We start from the raw sequence: 15,097 nt of genomic DNA on the forward strand, positions 1-15,097 counted from the left end.
TCCTCGTTAAGATAAGTCTGCTAAAAATTGTTTATGAATATACAAAAATTTTAATTTCTAAAGAAAGAAACCCAAAAACCGCAACAAAATATCACAAAATGTTAAGATTTTATTTACAAAGTCCTTTGAGTATTTATTTTTGGATTTTCCTTTAAGTTACAGAAAAGTAAAAAAAAAAAAATCACAACAAAAAAACAAACAAAAGCCAGTCAGTGTATGAACGGATAAACAACCACACAAAAGCATATTCAACAAAATCTTATTTTTCTGCAAAAATATTTATTTTAAAAAGCTCTTGTTTGGCGAAAGAGAGAGAGAAGAGAAGACGTTTGCCCTGAGCGCGATTGGCCGCAACAAAATTATAAGTAATGAATTTTCTTTAATTTAGGATCATTAACTGACGTCTTTTATTTCACTTTTCTACACAACCTATTGCCTTCAGTAGATCGGTGTTTGCATGCTTTCTTTTTGGGATGGCAGATTGGAGCTATGACAAAGAGGATTCATGTATTGCTTATAATTAGGCCAATATGTTTAATAAATTGTGTGCTTAATATAATAAGGGCCACAATTTCTGCTCCAAAAAATGTCCCCAATTTAGTTTTTTTTATTAATTCCACATTGCAGAACCTTTTTTGGGGAGAGCTGCTTTCTAGATTTGTATAAATGAGAAACAAAATAAAAACGTTGAAATAATTCTTTTTAATGGAACGCACCAGCAATGAAAGGAGAATTGGCAGCCGATAAAAGCTATATTTGAAACATTAACCTCACTGCTCCCATCTGCTACTCCAAAAACTGTTGAATCAACTACTGAAGGAAAAACGATTACCCATGCTCATGTATCCTACCTAGACCACTTTTGTACAAATACGAGACACTTTAATATGCACAACATATTATAATCATTTTGGAATCATTGTCCTATTACTTGGTTTTGAGCTGCCAGTTGAGGGACTAAAGCGCGCTTAAAGATGCACTATGTAACTTTTCAGGTTGGGGGTCCACCATTTGCTTTGTCTGAGAATTTTCCCACAGTATGGCATTAAAAGTGTCTGCAATTGAATAAATGAGTAAAGACAGGAGTTTCTCATTGCTAAAAAAATGCCTTAAATGCATTCAGACTGTAAGCCGGGTCGCCTCTCCACAGATCTGACCTATGACTTGGCTTGGTTGTGTCACAAGCTCGTCTCCATGAAGATAAATTTAATGCCATACTGTGAAATATTCCAGGCAAACCGATAACGTCAAGACATCAGAAGCAGGTGGTGTACCCCTCCAAAGATTACAAAGTGGATCTTTAAAGACAATGTGCATACAATTATGGTTTATAAAGCTAAATTTTGTAGTTTTTTTTAGCAGTCTGGAGGTCAAATTTAAAGTTTGTATAAAGTTGAACAGGGTATAAGCACCAGGAAGAGGAAGTGACTGAACGCGGCCATGTCTGGGTGTTTGAGGAGGTCATGTGATGCAGTTGAGCAGGGTCCGAGGGAGGTCACATGGTTCTGGAAAGGGGGGCGGTCTTTATTAGTCATCGTCATCATCGTCTTCATCATCCTCCCCGTCTCGCTTTCTCTTCTCTCCTTTAGTTGGAGAAGAGTCCTCATCTGTGGACAGGAAGTAGTTACAATTAACGGGCCATTATTACGCTACTCTATGATCTTTATGTTTACTCTTCACAAACATACCCTGTGCTGTGTTTTGTTTCATTCACACATGTTTAACACACAGACCCTGCATATGTAGGGTTCTCAAACTGAAAACACTCTGTTCGACCTTGTGTGATGTCATGCGGCAATACAGGAAGTGCTCCACTGTGTTTTTAAACTTCATCCACACAACTCCAGGTCTGTTTTTGACGAGCATTGAACATTCCAACATGGCTTAAAGCTCACAAGAATCAATTTTGCATAATAAAGGATTTTTAAAACATAACTATAAAATAGTGCTTATGAAAGATAAGAAAGATAGATAAGATCACAGAAAGAAAAAAAAAAATAATTAAAAGTTATGGATAAATTTAATTTTAAAATGATGCAATTATGACTTGTAATAGAAAAGAGCACTTTGTGGTGTGGGCATGGGGTTTGAGTGGGTGGTGGGTAGTGTAGTAAACAGCCTAAAATGCGGGTGAAGGCACTGATAACGTGTTAAGGAGAACACTACTGCTTTTAGAAAGGTACAACTCTGTCAGCGCTAATGATAATGTCAGTGCTTCATAACCAGTTAAACAAAGCCACTGACTGAAATAATTTACATCTAAAAATAACTGGGTTGTCCTCACAACAAATACAATTTTGTTATGTTACATTTAACGTTTTAATAAAAGTTAGCATTAGCACTGACACACAAACATGTGGCAATTTGGTCTAGCAAGATCTTGTCCCATCCCTAGTTATTTATGTCAAGATCTCATGTTGAAAAGAAAAGCAGGACTGCACTGGAGCGCCACGTTTTTATTATTTTAGTACCAAGGGTGACGTTTCAGGGTCAAGCCCTTCTTCACACAAAATCTCATCATGTCTCAGGATGCAATCTCGTGTCACGCCCCACCTCCAGTAAAGATGCATTTCAGATTGACTCACCATCATCATCTTCATCGTCGTCATCCTCCTCGTCATCATCACTGTCAACATCGCCATTCACCTCTCCATCCTTACACACAAAATATAACAATTAAACATTGAATTATAGCTCCAATACATTCACTTTTTAATAGAGTTGGGGGTGAAAAAAGATAATTAAAAAATCATTTAACATTTAAGTGTAGAAAAGAGTATCTCTGGCACCCCCCTCAGAGCAAAAAATAAAGTGCACAAAAATGATTCTGTCCTCATAACATGTTTTTGACCTCTATTGAATCACAATGAATTTTTAGTCATGACTCATTGTCAGTTTCAGTTTAAACTCTGACCTCATCTTCATCGTCGTCATCATCCTCTTCAGCCACAACATCTTCATCATCGTCCTCCTCCTCATCCTCAAAGTCCTCAGTCTCACCCTCTAAGACATAAAAAGCATGACAACATTAATAAAGCCCAGAATGGTGGTAATGGGGAGAGAAGGACAGGGACAAAAAGTAAATCAACAATATATTCATGGAGACAAGCAGGTGGTGACCCTCCCCCCAGAAAAACAAAAAGCTTTAATTTACGTAACATGATGATTTTTGAAGACAATATTTTTCATACGTTGTTTTTTTTTGCACTGGGAAACGAGGGAATTAATTTGTGAACATAAACAATTATAGCAGCATTTCTTTATAAACAGGCAGTGCTTTTAAGAGAGGGTATTTTATTTCTGTGGGGTATTAACTGTTAATACGCAACATAATTAGATCAACGTGTTATTATTTATCGTTTTGTAAATGCTATATTTGCCAACAAGAACTTATTAACATGTTTAATACGTTTCACTTTTGGTTTTGGCACTCTGAATTTCCCCTCCATTTGCTTCCTGCATCAAGTCACTCCCCCTTGAGAGTGCTATGACATTACAGTCAGCCTGCATTCCTCTTATGAAACTACTGCACATCGCATCAGGTTTGTCAAGTTGCTGTGTGCAGTTTCGTATCATGTTTTTGTACATTTATGTAGATTGTCGAGTGGGAGCATGGGTGATGAGCTGTAAAGAGGGTTTGAACAGGGCAGGGGAGACATCACTAAAACATAATACCCAACCTTAAACAAACCTTGAACATCTAAACTGAATTGTGATTTAGGCCAATGGCAATACAAAAATGTATTTACTTTTAAAAAGAAAAGTCCTGCCTCAATTCTACAATGTGAAACGCAAATAGTGAATATTTCAAATCATCCGAAGGCAAATGTAAAAGAATTACAATTACACATAGAAAGGAACCATCTAGGCTGCAAAATTGATTGTAATCAAATCGAAATTTGAATGGACACAGCTAGTAAAGTAATGTCATCTCCTCCATAAACAAAATATCCTGTTTTATTCTGCATAAACTGCCAATCCTGTAAGTTTAGATCTGTACAAACATGCTCTGAAATGTGATTCTGGTTCTGGTTAGTTTGTCAGTTCATATTTCAGTCTTTTTTATAATTCTTCTGGACGTGTTAAAAGTATTATAAAATAAAATAGCAAATCTAATAGTAATCAATGCTTGTCTGAATAATCAGAACTGGATATTACTCCCAAGTCATCCTGACCTACTCCTGATGCCATATTAGTGTTACTAAAATTTCAAACTTGATTTTGTTACTACGGAATGAATGCACTCGATACTAGATACAGACTTTGATACCATGATTATTAAAATAAATTACCGGTAAATAAAATTAGCCAATAGAATGTAATTTTCAACACAAACACTTTCTTTGTTATGTGATCATCCTGAATCTGTTTAGATAAGTCAAAATTGTTTAAGTATTTTTTGAAGTATCTAGTTTCAATACTAGTTTTAATATCAATTAGCATCTGTTTTTCAATCCTTTTCACAACCCTAGGCCATATCAATAAAGATGGAAAGGACCCACAGTGACCCGTAAAATAATAAGCCTAAAGTCCTGACCCAGACCTTCGTCCTCATCCTCGACCCCATCTCCCTCTGAGTCGGACGCCTCGCAGTCGTCGATGTCATATCCGTCCAGATACGTGAGCTGTGGGAGGAGCTTAAAGATGGACTCTTTGTAATCCGCCAGGTTTGTCACTTCACAGTTAAACAGGTCCAGGCTCTTCAACTGAGGCAACTTTTTCTACAGGAACACAGAAAAATTATTAGGCAAAAAAAAAAAAAACTACAGTTATATCAAGATTAGTATATCGGAAAAATGGATCACATGCAATTGCCGTTTTGAAAATATGCAGAATGTGAATATTAAGTATATTGTTTCGAATAGAAATATTAAAAATTCAGGAATAATAAAAAATGAATTGAAGTGTAACCTTAAAGAAGACCTGTTGTGCTTGTGGGTGCTATATAGTTATAATCTATTACACCTGGGGATCATCATGTCATCATTAAGACATTTTAAAATTGTAATCATCATCTAAATTGACTTCATAATAGAAACAAGTCTGCTGACATCTGCGTTCGAATATTTAATTTGTGTACTTGTAATCAAGATAAATGTGAACACTTTTATCATCTTCAATGCTGCTCGTACTGGAATTAACATAAATGCATAATTGCCAATCGCACAAAGAGGTTGGTAAAAACAAATGCAACCAAAGATGATCGAAATGTAGCAAGTACAAAACAATCACCGTCATAATGTGGAGACTAAAAGAAGCAGGCTCAAGTTTCATCACTCGAGAGATACATTTCAGTAATCTGGGTCATTTCAAGGAACTTGAAATGAACTGTGCACAAAACAGACCAGTTCAGTCTTTCGCTGGTTCATTAATATACTGGAAGTGAATATACTCGTTATATGGATAAACTAAATGTGGCCCTCACCAGTGGCTCAAGGGTGCTGATGTCTTTGAACTTGTTCCCGCTCAGGTTCAGATGTGTGAGGTTCACCAGTCGCTCGGCCAGCACCTCCAGACCCCCAGATATCCTGTTGTCGCTCAGCTCCAACTGCAACACAAAATACAGATGTTTGTTGTTTGTTTATCTTTATCCTGTCTGTCCACAGCTCATATAGGGCATTAAGGTCAAGCAACCAACTCTTGCTGAGAGTCCCAAGAGCCAGGTTCAAACACTGGGATGATCAGGATTTTTCTGTCGCTGGCCCCAGACTTTGGAACAAACTGCCCCCTGATTTGTGCACCATCACAGACTTTGACCTGTTTAAATCCAGGCTCCAAACGTATTTATTCAGACTGGCTTTTAACACTTAGTAATGCAGTGACACTTTGTACAATTAGTTTTTCTTCCATTGTTTAATGTTTTTAATGTTCTTAAACTGTGCTGTTTTTTTGGGGGGGGAGCACTTTGGTCAACTTGAGTGTTGTAAAAGTCTCTATGAATAAAGTTTGATTGACTGACTGTGTAATCCCTCAGTCGTCCAGGTCTGATCCATAGCAAAAAGATGAAGTTTTAATCTGTCAACTGGGCAAATCATTGTAGCAACGAAGAGGTTTTGCTGCTCATCCAAGAAGCAGCTTAAATGAGCAGCAAAAAGTCTTCACTCCTAAAACGATTTGTCCACTTGATTTAAACATCGTCTTTTGCTTTGAGTGACTGATTTATTTATACAGGGAGACCCAATGAGAGCACTTAGATTATTTTTCCTTTACTTTACAAAGTGTCTATAAACATGTGGCTTTCCAAGTAACAATGTGGGCTATTAATAATGATCATAATAATGCATTGGACTGATATAGTGACTTTATCGACTGTGATACTCAGAGTGCTTTACAGTGAATTGTTCACCCCATGCTCTGTGCTGGTACTTTCCTGTGGCCATAGCTGCCCTGGGGTAGACTGATGGAAGTGAAACTTACTGATATTGGTCACCACATAGCTGGTTAGCCTCTGTGATGACTTTGAACTCTATGGGAAACATTTATGGCAATTTTGCTTCTGGATTCTGTGTAAACTCCGCACACCCGACTGGGCGACAGGTTCGTAGGAGGTGGAGCACTTGTCTAAACACTAAAGAAAAACTCCCGCACACTGTCTCACTCTTAATGCAATTTTATTCCATATTCCAATTTTGCTTCTGGAACCACACTGGACTTTAAAATGGCTGGGACTTTTGAGCTCCATAGACTGAATGAATATATGTTAAAATGTATGTGTCCCTCAGTCGTCCAGGTATGATCCATAGTAAAAGAAAAATTCAAATCTGTCAACTGGTTTACTCTTCCAACTTTTTTCTCCAGGTGACAAGTTAGAATTTTTCTTTTAATATGTTTAAATTGTAATTTACAATAAATGTAAAATAAATACTAAGGAGGAGTACAAACCTTTTTGAGTTTTTGGAGTTTGGGAAGCTCTGCGACGCTGGTCAGACCGACATTGATGAGGCTGAGACGCTCCAGATTTGCAAACTCTTCCGTGATTCCCTCGATCTTCCCTTCACTCGAGCGACAGTTGTCCAGAACCAGCTCCTTCATCTACAATGAAAACATTACAACATTTAAAATACGAGTACCAAACATTTTTATGTATGTATATGGCCACATAGGGCTGAGAAATTAATCGAAACACCGAAGTAGTGATTCGGTCATGTCTAATCGTCAATGATACGGTTGGGTTTTTTTGAGAAGTCTACAGCCAATCTTCAGTCAGTAAAAGCATGCAATTTGGAGCAGACGCAATAAATTTTGTATTTTTTGTGCTACATTACATAGATTAAAATTGTGTATTCTTTGTGTTCATGAAATCAAGACCATTTAGTTTTTGAAAAGACCCCATATTGCACAGCTCCACAGCCACAGCTCAAAGGTAAAAGTTATGTAGCCCTCACCCAAGTCATTTTTCAAAATAATTGGTAAAAAGAGTGGACAATGTGACAAAAATAAATATACGATTATGCAGTAACGGTACTGACCTCTACCACCTGCTTGACTCAATTGACATGCTCTTGCTTTACCTGGAAAGATCTACTACATTACAGTGACGAATTATCCATCTATATGTTTATGACACAAGCCGACTCCACTAGGCAAATTAACAAATCAGATCTGTGGAGAGGCCACCATACTTGCAATAAGAATGCATGTTTTTATTTGATTTGTCACCAATACCTGCAGAAATCAAATGAAAATATATTAAACAGAGACAAGCAATTAGGTTGGCTCTATTTAAGATGAGAAAAGTTACTCAGTACATCTTTAAAAATGTTCAGTATAGGCCTGCAATATAGTTGATTTAGAATAGTTTTATATGGTTTAAATCTGCTCTTGGGTTGTTGTGTCAGTGGCATAAATTAGTTGCAATATTATCAATTATTGTCTATAGTTACTTCAGCAATATATCACACTTCAAAATGTTATCGTGACAGGCCTAGTTCAGCACCTTTCTATGATTGTCATTTATAATTTTTTTTGTCAATTATCCACTCCTACTCTCAACTATCGTGAAGAATAACTAAGATCAAGCCTACTTTACCTTTACAAGAACAAAAGATGGTGTTTTTTACGCTATGAGTCACTCAAACAACTGTCATCCTGTCACCACAAACTTTTCAACTGCACTGCTACAAAAGAGGACTTTCCCTAAATAATCCCCCCTCCCCCATTTTGCCTCAGAACTTAGATATTTATGATAGTTTTATATGGCCAGAGAAGAGTAAAACATTGTATGAAATGACTGGTTTTCCTATATGATTTTTTTTTTAATTAGCACATTAGAACATGATCATCAATTATCTTATGCAACGTGAATTTAGACATATTATTTACTCGTTTACCTCGTTTAGGATAGGCTATATCTAATAATCAATTCAAAAGATTAAAAAAGGCTTTTTATTATGGTATAAAATGTACAACATAAATATTGGTTCAGTTGTTTCATAAAAGTGCTGCTGTCCATCCACCTGCTGTTGGTAAACTCAATACATGCGTGTCGCTGCCGTTTAGCCACCTAGCTAACGCATATTTATCAAATTTATTTACACTTCCTTGCATTTTTTCACTCATTTAAGCATTTGTAATCAATCTACCCAATCAAATGTTTTGTCCTGTAATAATTTTGTGATTTAACATAGCCCCATGTTAACATAAAGTAAGAAATTGTAGTGTTTTAGCCAACTAGCATTTTACTAGCTACGCGCCTTCGTACTTGGGCTCCGACTAATCCCTGGGTAATGCAGGGTGCAACATAAACAGTAAGATTATTTATTACAAAGTGATATCCATCAAGTTATTTTGAGTCACAGAATACAATTTTTAGATTTAGATTAGATTAAGATTAGATCAGGCAAACCCACAAACCCCAGCTGGAAAAATAGCAAAATAAGTCAGTATCATGATGTGCACCAAAAGTATCATTGCATTTCAAAACTTATATTTTGGTTAGTTGTATAATTATTAGGCCATTTAATTCATCTGTTTAAGTGAAACATTCAGTGATAAACTTATTAGAGTTGAATAAATGCAATAAAATTTAACAAGGCGTCAGAAACTAGTCGGGCCCGAGAGTAGATTTTTACGCATAACCTGCCACACATTTTAGCAATACAAGTAAACTATAAACTACGTAATTGTTATTTATATCACGTCTGCTTAAATGGGTAATAATTTGCACATATTGTGCACCAAAATTAAGCTAAAACTGAGCTGTGACTTGCAGTTATCGAGCGGCTCAACTGCGCGTAAAACCAGTTCCAGTGCGTAAAACCAGCTCCAATGCGTAAAACCAGATTATAACCAGATTATGATCATTTCTTCAATTTTTACAGCAAAACGCGTAACTTAGAGTAAATTTAAGACATTCTGGACATTTTAAAACATTTCCAAGGCTGTAGACATCAGCCATGTGCTCGAAGACTCCTCCTCCAGCAGCACTAGCCGGGTCTATGGATAAATTACGCGGAAAAAGAGCGCGCGGAACCCGACTTTTACCTCCGAAGGGGACCGGTGCCTCAACTCCAGCGAGAGCCTCTTTTTCATGTCCATTTTCGGCTGTATTTGGTCTGAGTTTGGATCGTGAAGTATTTCTTCTTGGTTCTCTCTTCGGTAAAAACACGAGGAGCCGCAGTGAAGGCAGATGAATAACAAAGAGGACTTCCGGCTCCGGATTTCACAATAAAAGTCCTTAGTTCCTGCTTGTGGGGCGTCAGACTCCTTTCCATCAAGTCTGAAAAAGAGGAACAGTGAATATGTTTGAAATAACTGGTGCTTGTTATTGGAGGTTGTCTTCCTTTGCCTGGAAAGCCCCATAGTATCATTAAACATACTGAATAAATTATGAATGTTTTGAATTATTTTATTTCTCAGTCATAGATATATTTTATTTTATATTTATGACTGAGGGCACCTCGTCACAGATCTGATTTGTAATTTAGCCTGGTTTTCCCACCAACATTTGGTCATGGAAATTTACATGCTTTATGAGACACTGTGGACATTTTAATTTAGGCAAAGCCGTGGTACGACTATGGGCACTACAATTTTGTAAGCTGATGGTCTGTACATTTGTGATCTGGTGAGGTAAAGGTTCTGTAAAATGGAATGGGGGCAAGTAGAAACCCCTTTCAGTTTGGGTCTGATAATGGAATTGAGTTTTGATCCACCACAAAATAGTGTTGTCACGATACTAAAATTTCAAACTCGATAGGCTCGATACTCAATACTGATTCTGATACCACGATGATAAGAAAGAACACTCTTTATTTAGACAGTAGACTGTGATTTTCAACATTATAACATAGTACTTTCTTTTAAATTACCATGTGGCCTTCAGGGCTCCAGGTAGGTTCCATACTGGTGTATACTAGTCTAGTCTGTGTCTTATACTTGTTCTGATACAGCTCACGGTTATTTTAAAGCTATTCGGGAAAGGTACATTGCTGTCCTGAAAATGTGACTTTTAAGTTTTGTTACTAGCTTTAGTATCGGTTAGTATCAGATTTTTTTTTTTTTTTAATATTTTTGACAACTCTAATATATATTACAAAATAGAACATTGGATCACATGTTTTTCTTTTCTATAGGCCCACCATAGATGTTAATTTAATTAAATTTAGTTAAATTTAGTTTAATTTAATTTAATTTAATTTAATTTAATTTAATTTATTTATTTATTTATTTATTTATTTATTTATTTATTTATTTATTTATTTATTTATTTATTTATTTATTTTATTATTTTATTTATTTATGTATTTATTTTTGTAACTCATGCTCATCTTCTTAAGTGTTTTATGGAAACATATGTTACAATTCCCACTTTAATCTGACGGTGGAGCGGCCTGTTTCCTCCCTGGATCCGTCCAACTTGATGAAACATTTAAGCTTCGTGTGAAAAATGGGTCAAACCGTTTGCTGCTTTAAAAGACCATGGGATATTTTACAGAAATTCACATTCCCCCAAAATGTTTAACTTAGATCGATACTGTGGAGGTCCCAAAGAAATAAAATGATCCATACACATAAACTACCCTTAATTCATATTTATTTATACTGCATATTTTATTTTTTTACGTATATTTTATTTCCTTATTTTTAGATTTCTAAAAAAAGAAGACAAATGAGTAAATGTGCTAATTCAATTAACTGGAAAAACATTTATAGAAAGCACATTTATATTGTATTCTCTTGTACACTCTTTTTTTTTTATCTTGACGCCAAGTTTAAAAGCAAAATAGTTCAAATTGAAACATTTTACACAATAACATTAAATTTTTTCGGGAGCACGTGAAGGCAAGATTTGGAGGGAAACTGCGCAGAGTCAAAATAAACATAAGCGCCCCCTGTGGACGTTTAAATAATTGAACTCTCCGATTTTTTTTTTTTTTCTCGGATTTTTGTGTCCTGTCCTGTAAGTGGGAAGTACACTACATTTAAGAAGCTCGTGAATAAAAAGCCAAGGGTCTGCAGCGCTGTCAACAAAGCAAAAGTAGCAAACAAACAAAGAAAAATTAAGCAGACGTGCCCTAACTTTTGATAGATAGTGCACAGTACATGGAGCAGATAATTTTAGGCCATATTATCTTTGCCCAGAAGATGGCGCTGTTGATTATTAATGTTTTCACTGTACTGGACTTAGTTATGTAACAGTTGGATTGATTGTTATCACAAGTTCAGACCTGGGCCAGAATTAACCCTAACCCTTAACCCACTAACCCTGACTCTAACCCAGAAAGTAGATTATTAAAGAAGTGATATTTAGTTTATTTAAGTTCAGATTCAAAACTTTGAATTAAAGAGTAGATACGATGATAGTACAGTAATGTAAAGTATTTTTGTTGGTGTTCCTGCCAGTCCAGTAAGAAAATATAGACCACTGTGCAAATAATGGCCATTTTTTATATTATACTGTAATGCCAAAAGTAGGGATCATTGCAGTTTGTGTTTTTTTCTGGTTTTATTACTCTAAATGGTACTCTAATTGGTTTCACTTTTAAAGAGCATTTTGAACTTTGAGGATTCAGACAGCCTAATAATCCAAGTTTACTAAAACTTGAATGAATGAATGAAATAAAACACAACCCCGGTTAGTTTTTGGTGAGGTAACAGCATTATAACATGGGTAAAAGCTCACACGAGTCAGTTTCACATAATATAGGACACTTGAGGAGGTGTGAGTGCAAGTGTGAACAGTGAATGCACCCTGAAATATAAAATAAAGTGACAGAATGAGCATTATTACATTGCCATAGTGATATCTTTATTGTCATTACATTGTAGTCATCTTCACGACAAGCAGATATACATACAGTGGTCTTATATATCATTGTCCAATACAAGGAGAGCAACAGTTAGTATCACAGCTATTCAATGAGCACGCCTCAAATGCCCGCCCCAAACATGTGCCCAAACCCCAAAACCAAACTGCTCCACAAAGATAAAACCTACAAAATAACTTGGATTTGCAATTAAATGGGACTAAATCAGTAAAAACTACAAAATCTGAAGTTTAGTATAGAAAAATGCATTGCTGATTTGGGATAAAGCTGGACGAACACCTGTGTTGGGTTAACCAGGATTTAACCAGGATTTAACCAGGATTTAACCAGGATTTAACCAGGAACTAACCCGGTCTAAACCAGGACTTAACCTGGTCTAAACCAGGACTTAACACAGTCTAAACCAGGTCAAAGCCAGTACTTAACCAGGACTAAGTCAGTACTTAACCAGGATTTAACCAGGTCTAAGCCAGTACTTAACCAGGCCTTAACCTGGTCTAAACCAGGATTTAACCAGATCTAAACTAAGACTTAACCAGGACTTAACCCAATCTTAACCAGGGCCTAACCAGGACTTAACTCGGTCTAAACCAAGACTTAACCGTGACTTAACCAGGACTAAACCTGGTCTAAACCGGTACTTAACCCGGTCTAAAACAGGACTTCATAATCAGGACTTAACCAGGACTTAAGCTTGTCTAAACCAGGACTTAATCAGGTTTAAACCAGGTCCAAAACCAAACATATATGTAGGTCTATCAATCATGAATAACAGATCTTAACCAGGACCAAGCCCAGGTCAAACCCAAGTCTGAAACAGAACTAAACCAAGTCTAAAACTAGGGTAAACCTAATATCTTATTTGTGCCGTCTTTGTGGAGCAGAAATGTCTTGATAACTGGTGCCTGATCAATAAATATGACACTTAAATAAATAAATAAATAAATAATAAATAATACTCTATACAGACAGTCCATAGATTAGACTATAGTGTGTAATTTACCCCTCACACACACAGCCCACAGAAAACACAGGTTCAGAGGCGGAGGCCATTCTTACACAGCCACAAGGCAGACAGTAAACGCAACACAACATGTCAGACCACGCCCACTTCACTGTCAACCTACAACTGATCAATACTTTAAAGGAAAGATTTCATAGACCTGACCTGTCGATGTCCCCGGACATCTTTTGCTGATAACAGTTCTAATGATGATTTATAAAAAAATAAATAAATGTATTAAAATTTTCTGAAAAAGTTTATCCAATCAGAAAGCAGAGTGAGCGTCACATGACTGTCTCTTTTGAACTGCCAGTTTGGTTTAAACATAAAAGTGAATTCTGGAGTGTGATAGAAATTTAAATATATTCATGTTGTGTCTTTAAAAGCATTTAATCTGTGTCAGTCTGTCAGACCCAGACTAAACATTACCATGTGTGAAGGCTCCGTCTTCATCCTCCAGGAAAGCCTTTATTGTCTTGTCCTGTCCTCAGGTGTAAACGTTCATTATCTCATGGGTGTGAAACAAAAGTCACTGCTTTGAAATGTATGTATCTTTGTTATTCTGGTATAAATATGCAGAGCTCAGATGCTCAGGGAATAAAGTAGGGGGACCGAGAGTAGGGGAAGGACCAAAAAAACAGTTAGAACACGGGCTACATATGGTAGTAGTTTTTTTTCTACTATTGATGGAGAATATTATTATACTGGTGAAGTGTTTTTGGTAAATGTGGGTGTGGTCTGACAATGTTGGTGTTTTGAAAACAGTGAACAATAAATAACACTGTACAAGTCCCTCATTGAGGTTAGAATCTGTGTCGCCAAAGAGGCACAAGAACAATCCAAAAATCAAATACAAAATGAAGAGGACACAAGAACAATCCAGAAATCAAATACAAAATAAAGAAAATCCAGCTTCAGAAAAAAGGCAGAAAAGAAATAAATGAATGACTCAAGTCTTTAAAATGTTATAAAGCACTTTTCCATTTGAAACGCAAACATGAAGGTAACAGTAACATGCGCAGAGTAACAAGAGGAGTGTAAAAGAGCCAGAGGTGCGTAGAGTAGCCAGAAATTGTACTCAAGTAAAAGTAATGTGACTTCAAAGTAGCAGTACAAGAAATTACTCCAGTAAGAGTAAAACTACTACTCAAGCAAGAGTAACTTAACAAGTAACTGTTGGGACATAACATCTGATTTATAATTTAAAGTTAATGTAATTGTAAGGACAAAATATTAAATAATGCACAAAATCTGGTGTTTTCAAAGGACAGACACAAAAATGAGACAAACTAAGGGAGTAAAAGTATGCTGCTAGAAAAGTACTCTGAAAAGTACAATTTCTTTAAAAAGTAACTCAAGTAAATGTAACTGACTAAATGTAACTGAGTACTACCCACCTCTGGCCAGAAAGTCCAAAATCTAGTCTCAAACAAACTCAAAACTGCAAAAGAAGGTCCAGTTACATGAAAAATAATAAATAAAATCCAGTAGTAAAAGTGTTTGTTTGGACAGAAGAGCTGAGAGGATTTGGCAAAGGTCAGAGTTTAAGTTCAGTTCAACATGTTATTGTTCATCTTTATTGCATTGTGTCATTATTCCACTTTTGAGCTTCACATCCAAGAGGTGACTGAAATGCAGTATTCTGTAAACAATGTAGCTCATGTCTAGTAGTAGTAGTAGAAGGAGTAGTAGTGGTACAAATAGTAGTACAAGTACAAGTAGTAGAGGTAGTACAACTAGTAGTAATAGTACAATTAGTAGTAGTAGTAGTAGTAGTAGAAGTAGTGATACAAGTACAAGTAGTAGTAGCAGTGGTAGTACAAGT

At 36.1% G+C, this 15,097-nt stretch overlaps 1 protein-coding gene across 4 annotated transcripts in view; it reads right to left on the reverse strand.

Moving 5' to 3' along the window:
* Window positions 1-9,671, reverse strand: part of LOC117386461 (acidic leucine-rich nuclear phosphoprotein 32 family member D-like) — a 146,332-nt gene extending 136,661 nt beyond the window's left edge. Inside the window, exons 1-7 of one of the 4 annotated variants that reach the window (XM_055228861.1) lie at window positions 9,484-9,640; window positions 6,883-7,032; window positions 5,426-5,548; window positions 4,544-4,721; window positions 2,915-3,003; window positions 2,586-2,655; window positions 1,532-1,607 (exon numbers count right to left, since the gene is read on the reverse strand). In XM_055228861.1, coding sequence (XP_055084836.1) covers window positions 1,532-1,607; window positions 2,586-2,655; window positions 2,915-3,003; window positions 4,544-4,721; window positions 5,426-5,548; window positions 6,883-7,032; window positions 9,484-9,537 — 740 coding nt within the window. In that variant the 5' untranslated portion in view covers window positions 9,538-9,640. Of the gene's footprint in view, window positions 1-91; window positions 1,608-2,585; window positions 2,656-2,914; window positions 3,004-4,537; window positions 4,722-5,425; window positions 5,549-6,882; window positions 7,033-9,483 lie in introns of those variants that run through there. The other 3 variants (XM_055228860.1, XM_033983820.2, XM_033983818.2) reach the window with 3 other exon arrangements.
* Between the last annotated feature and the right edge of the window lie 5,426 nt (window positions 9,672-15,097).

The sequence above is a fragment of the Periophthalmus magnuspinnatus genome, chromosome 18, assembly GCF_009829125.3.
Source record: "Periophthalmus magnuspinnatus isolate fPerMag1 chromosome 18, fPerMag1.2.pri, whole genome shotgun sequence".
NCBI classification, from domain to species: Eukaryota; Metazoa; Chordata; class Actinopteri; order Gobiiformes; family Gobiidae; genus Periophthalmus; species Periophthalmus magnuspinnatus.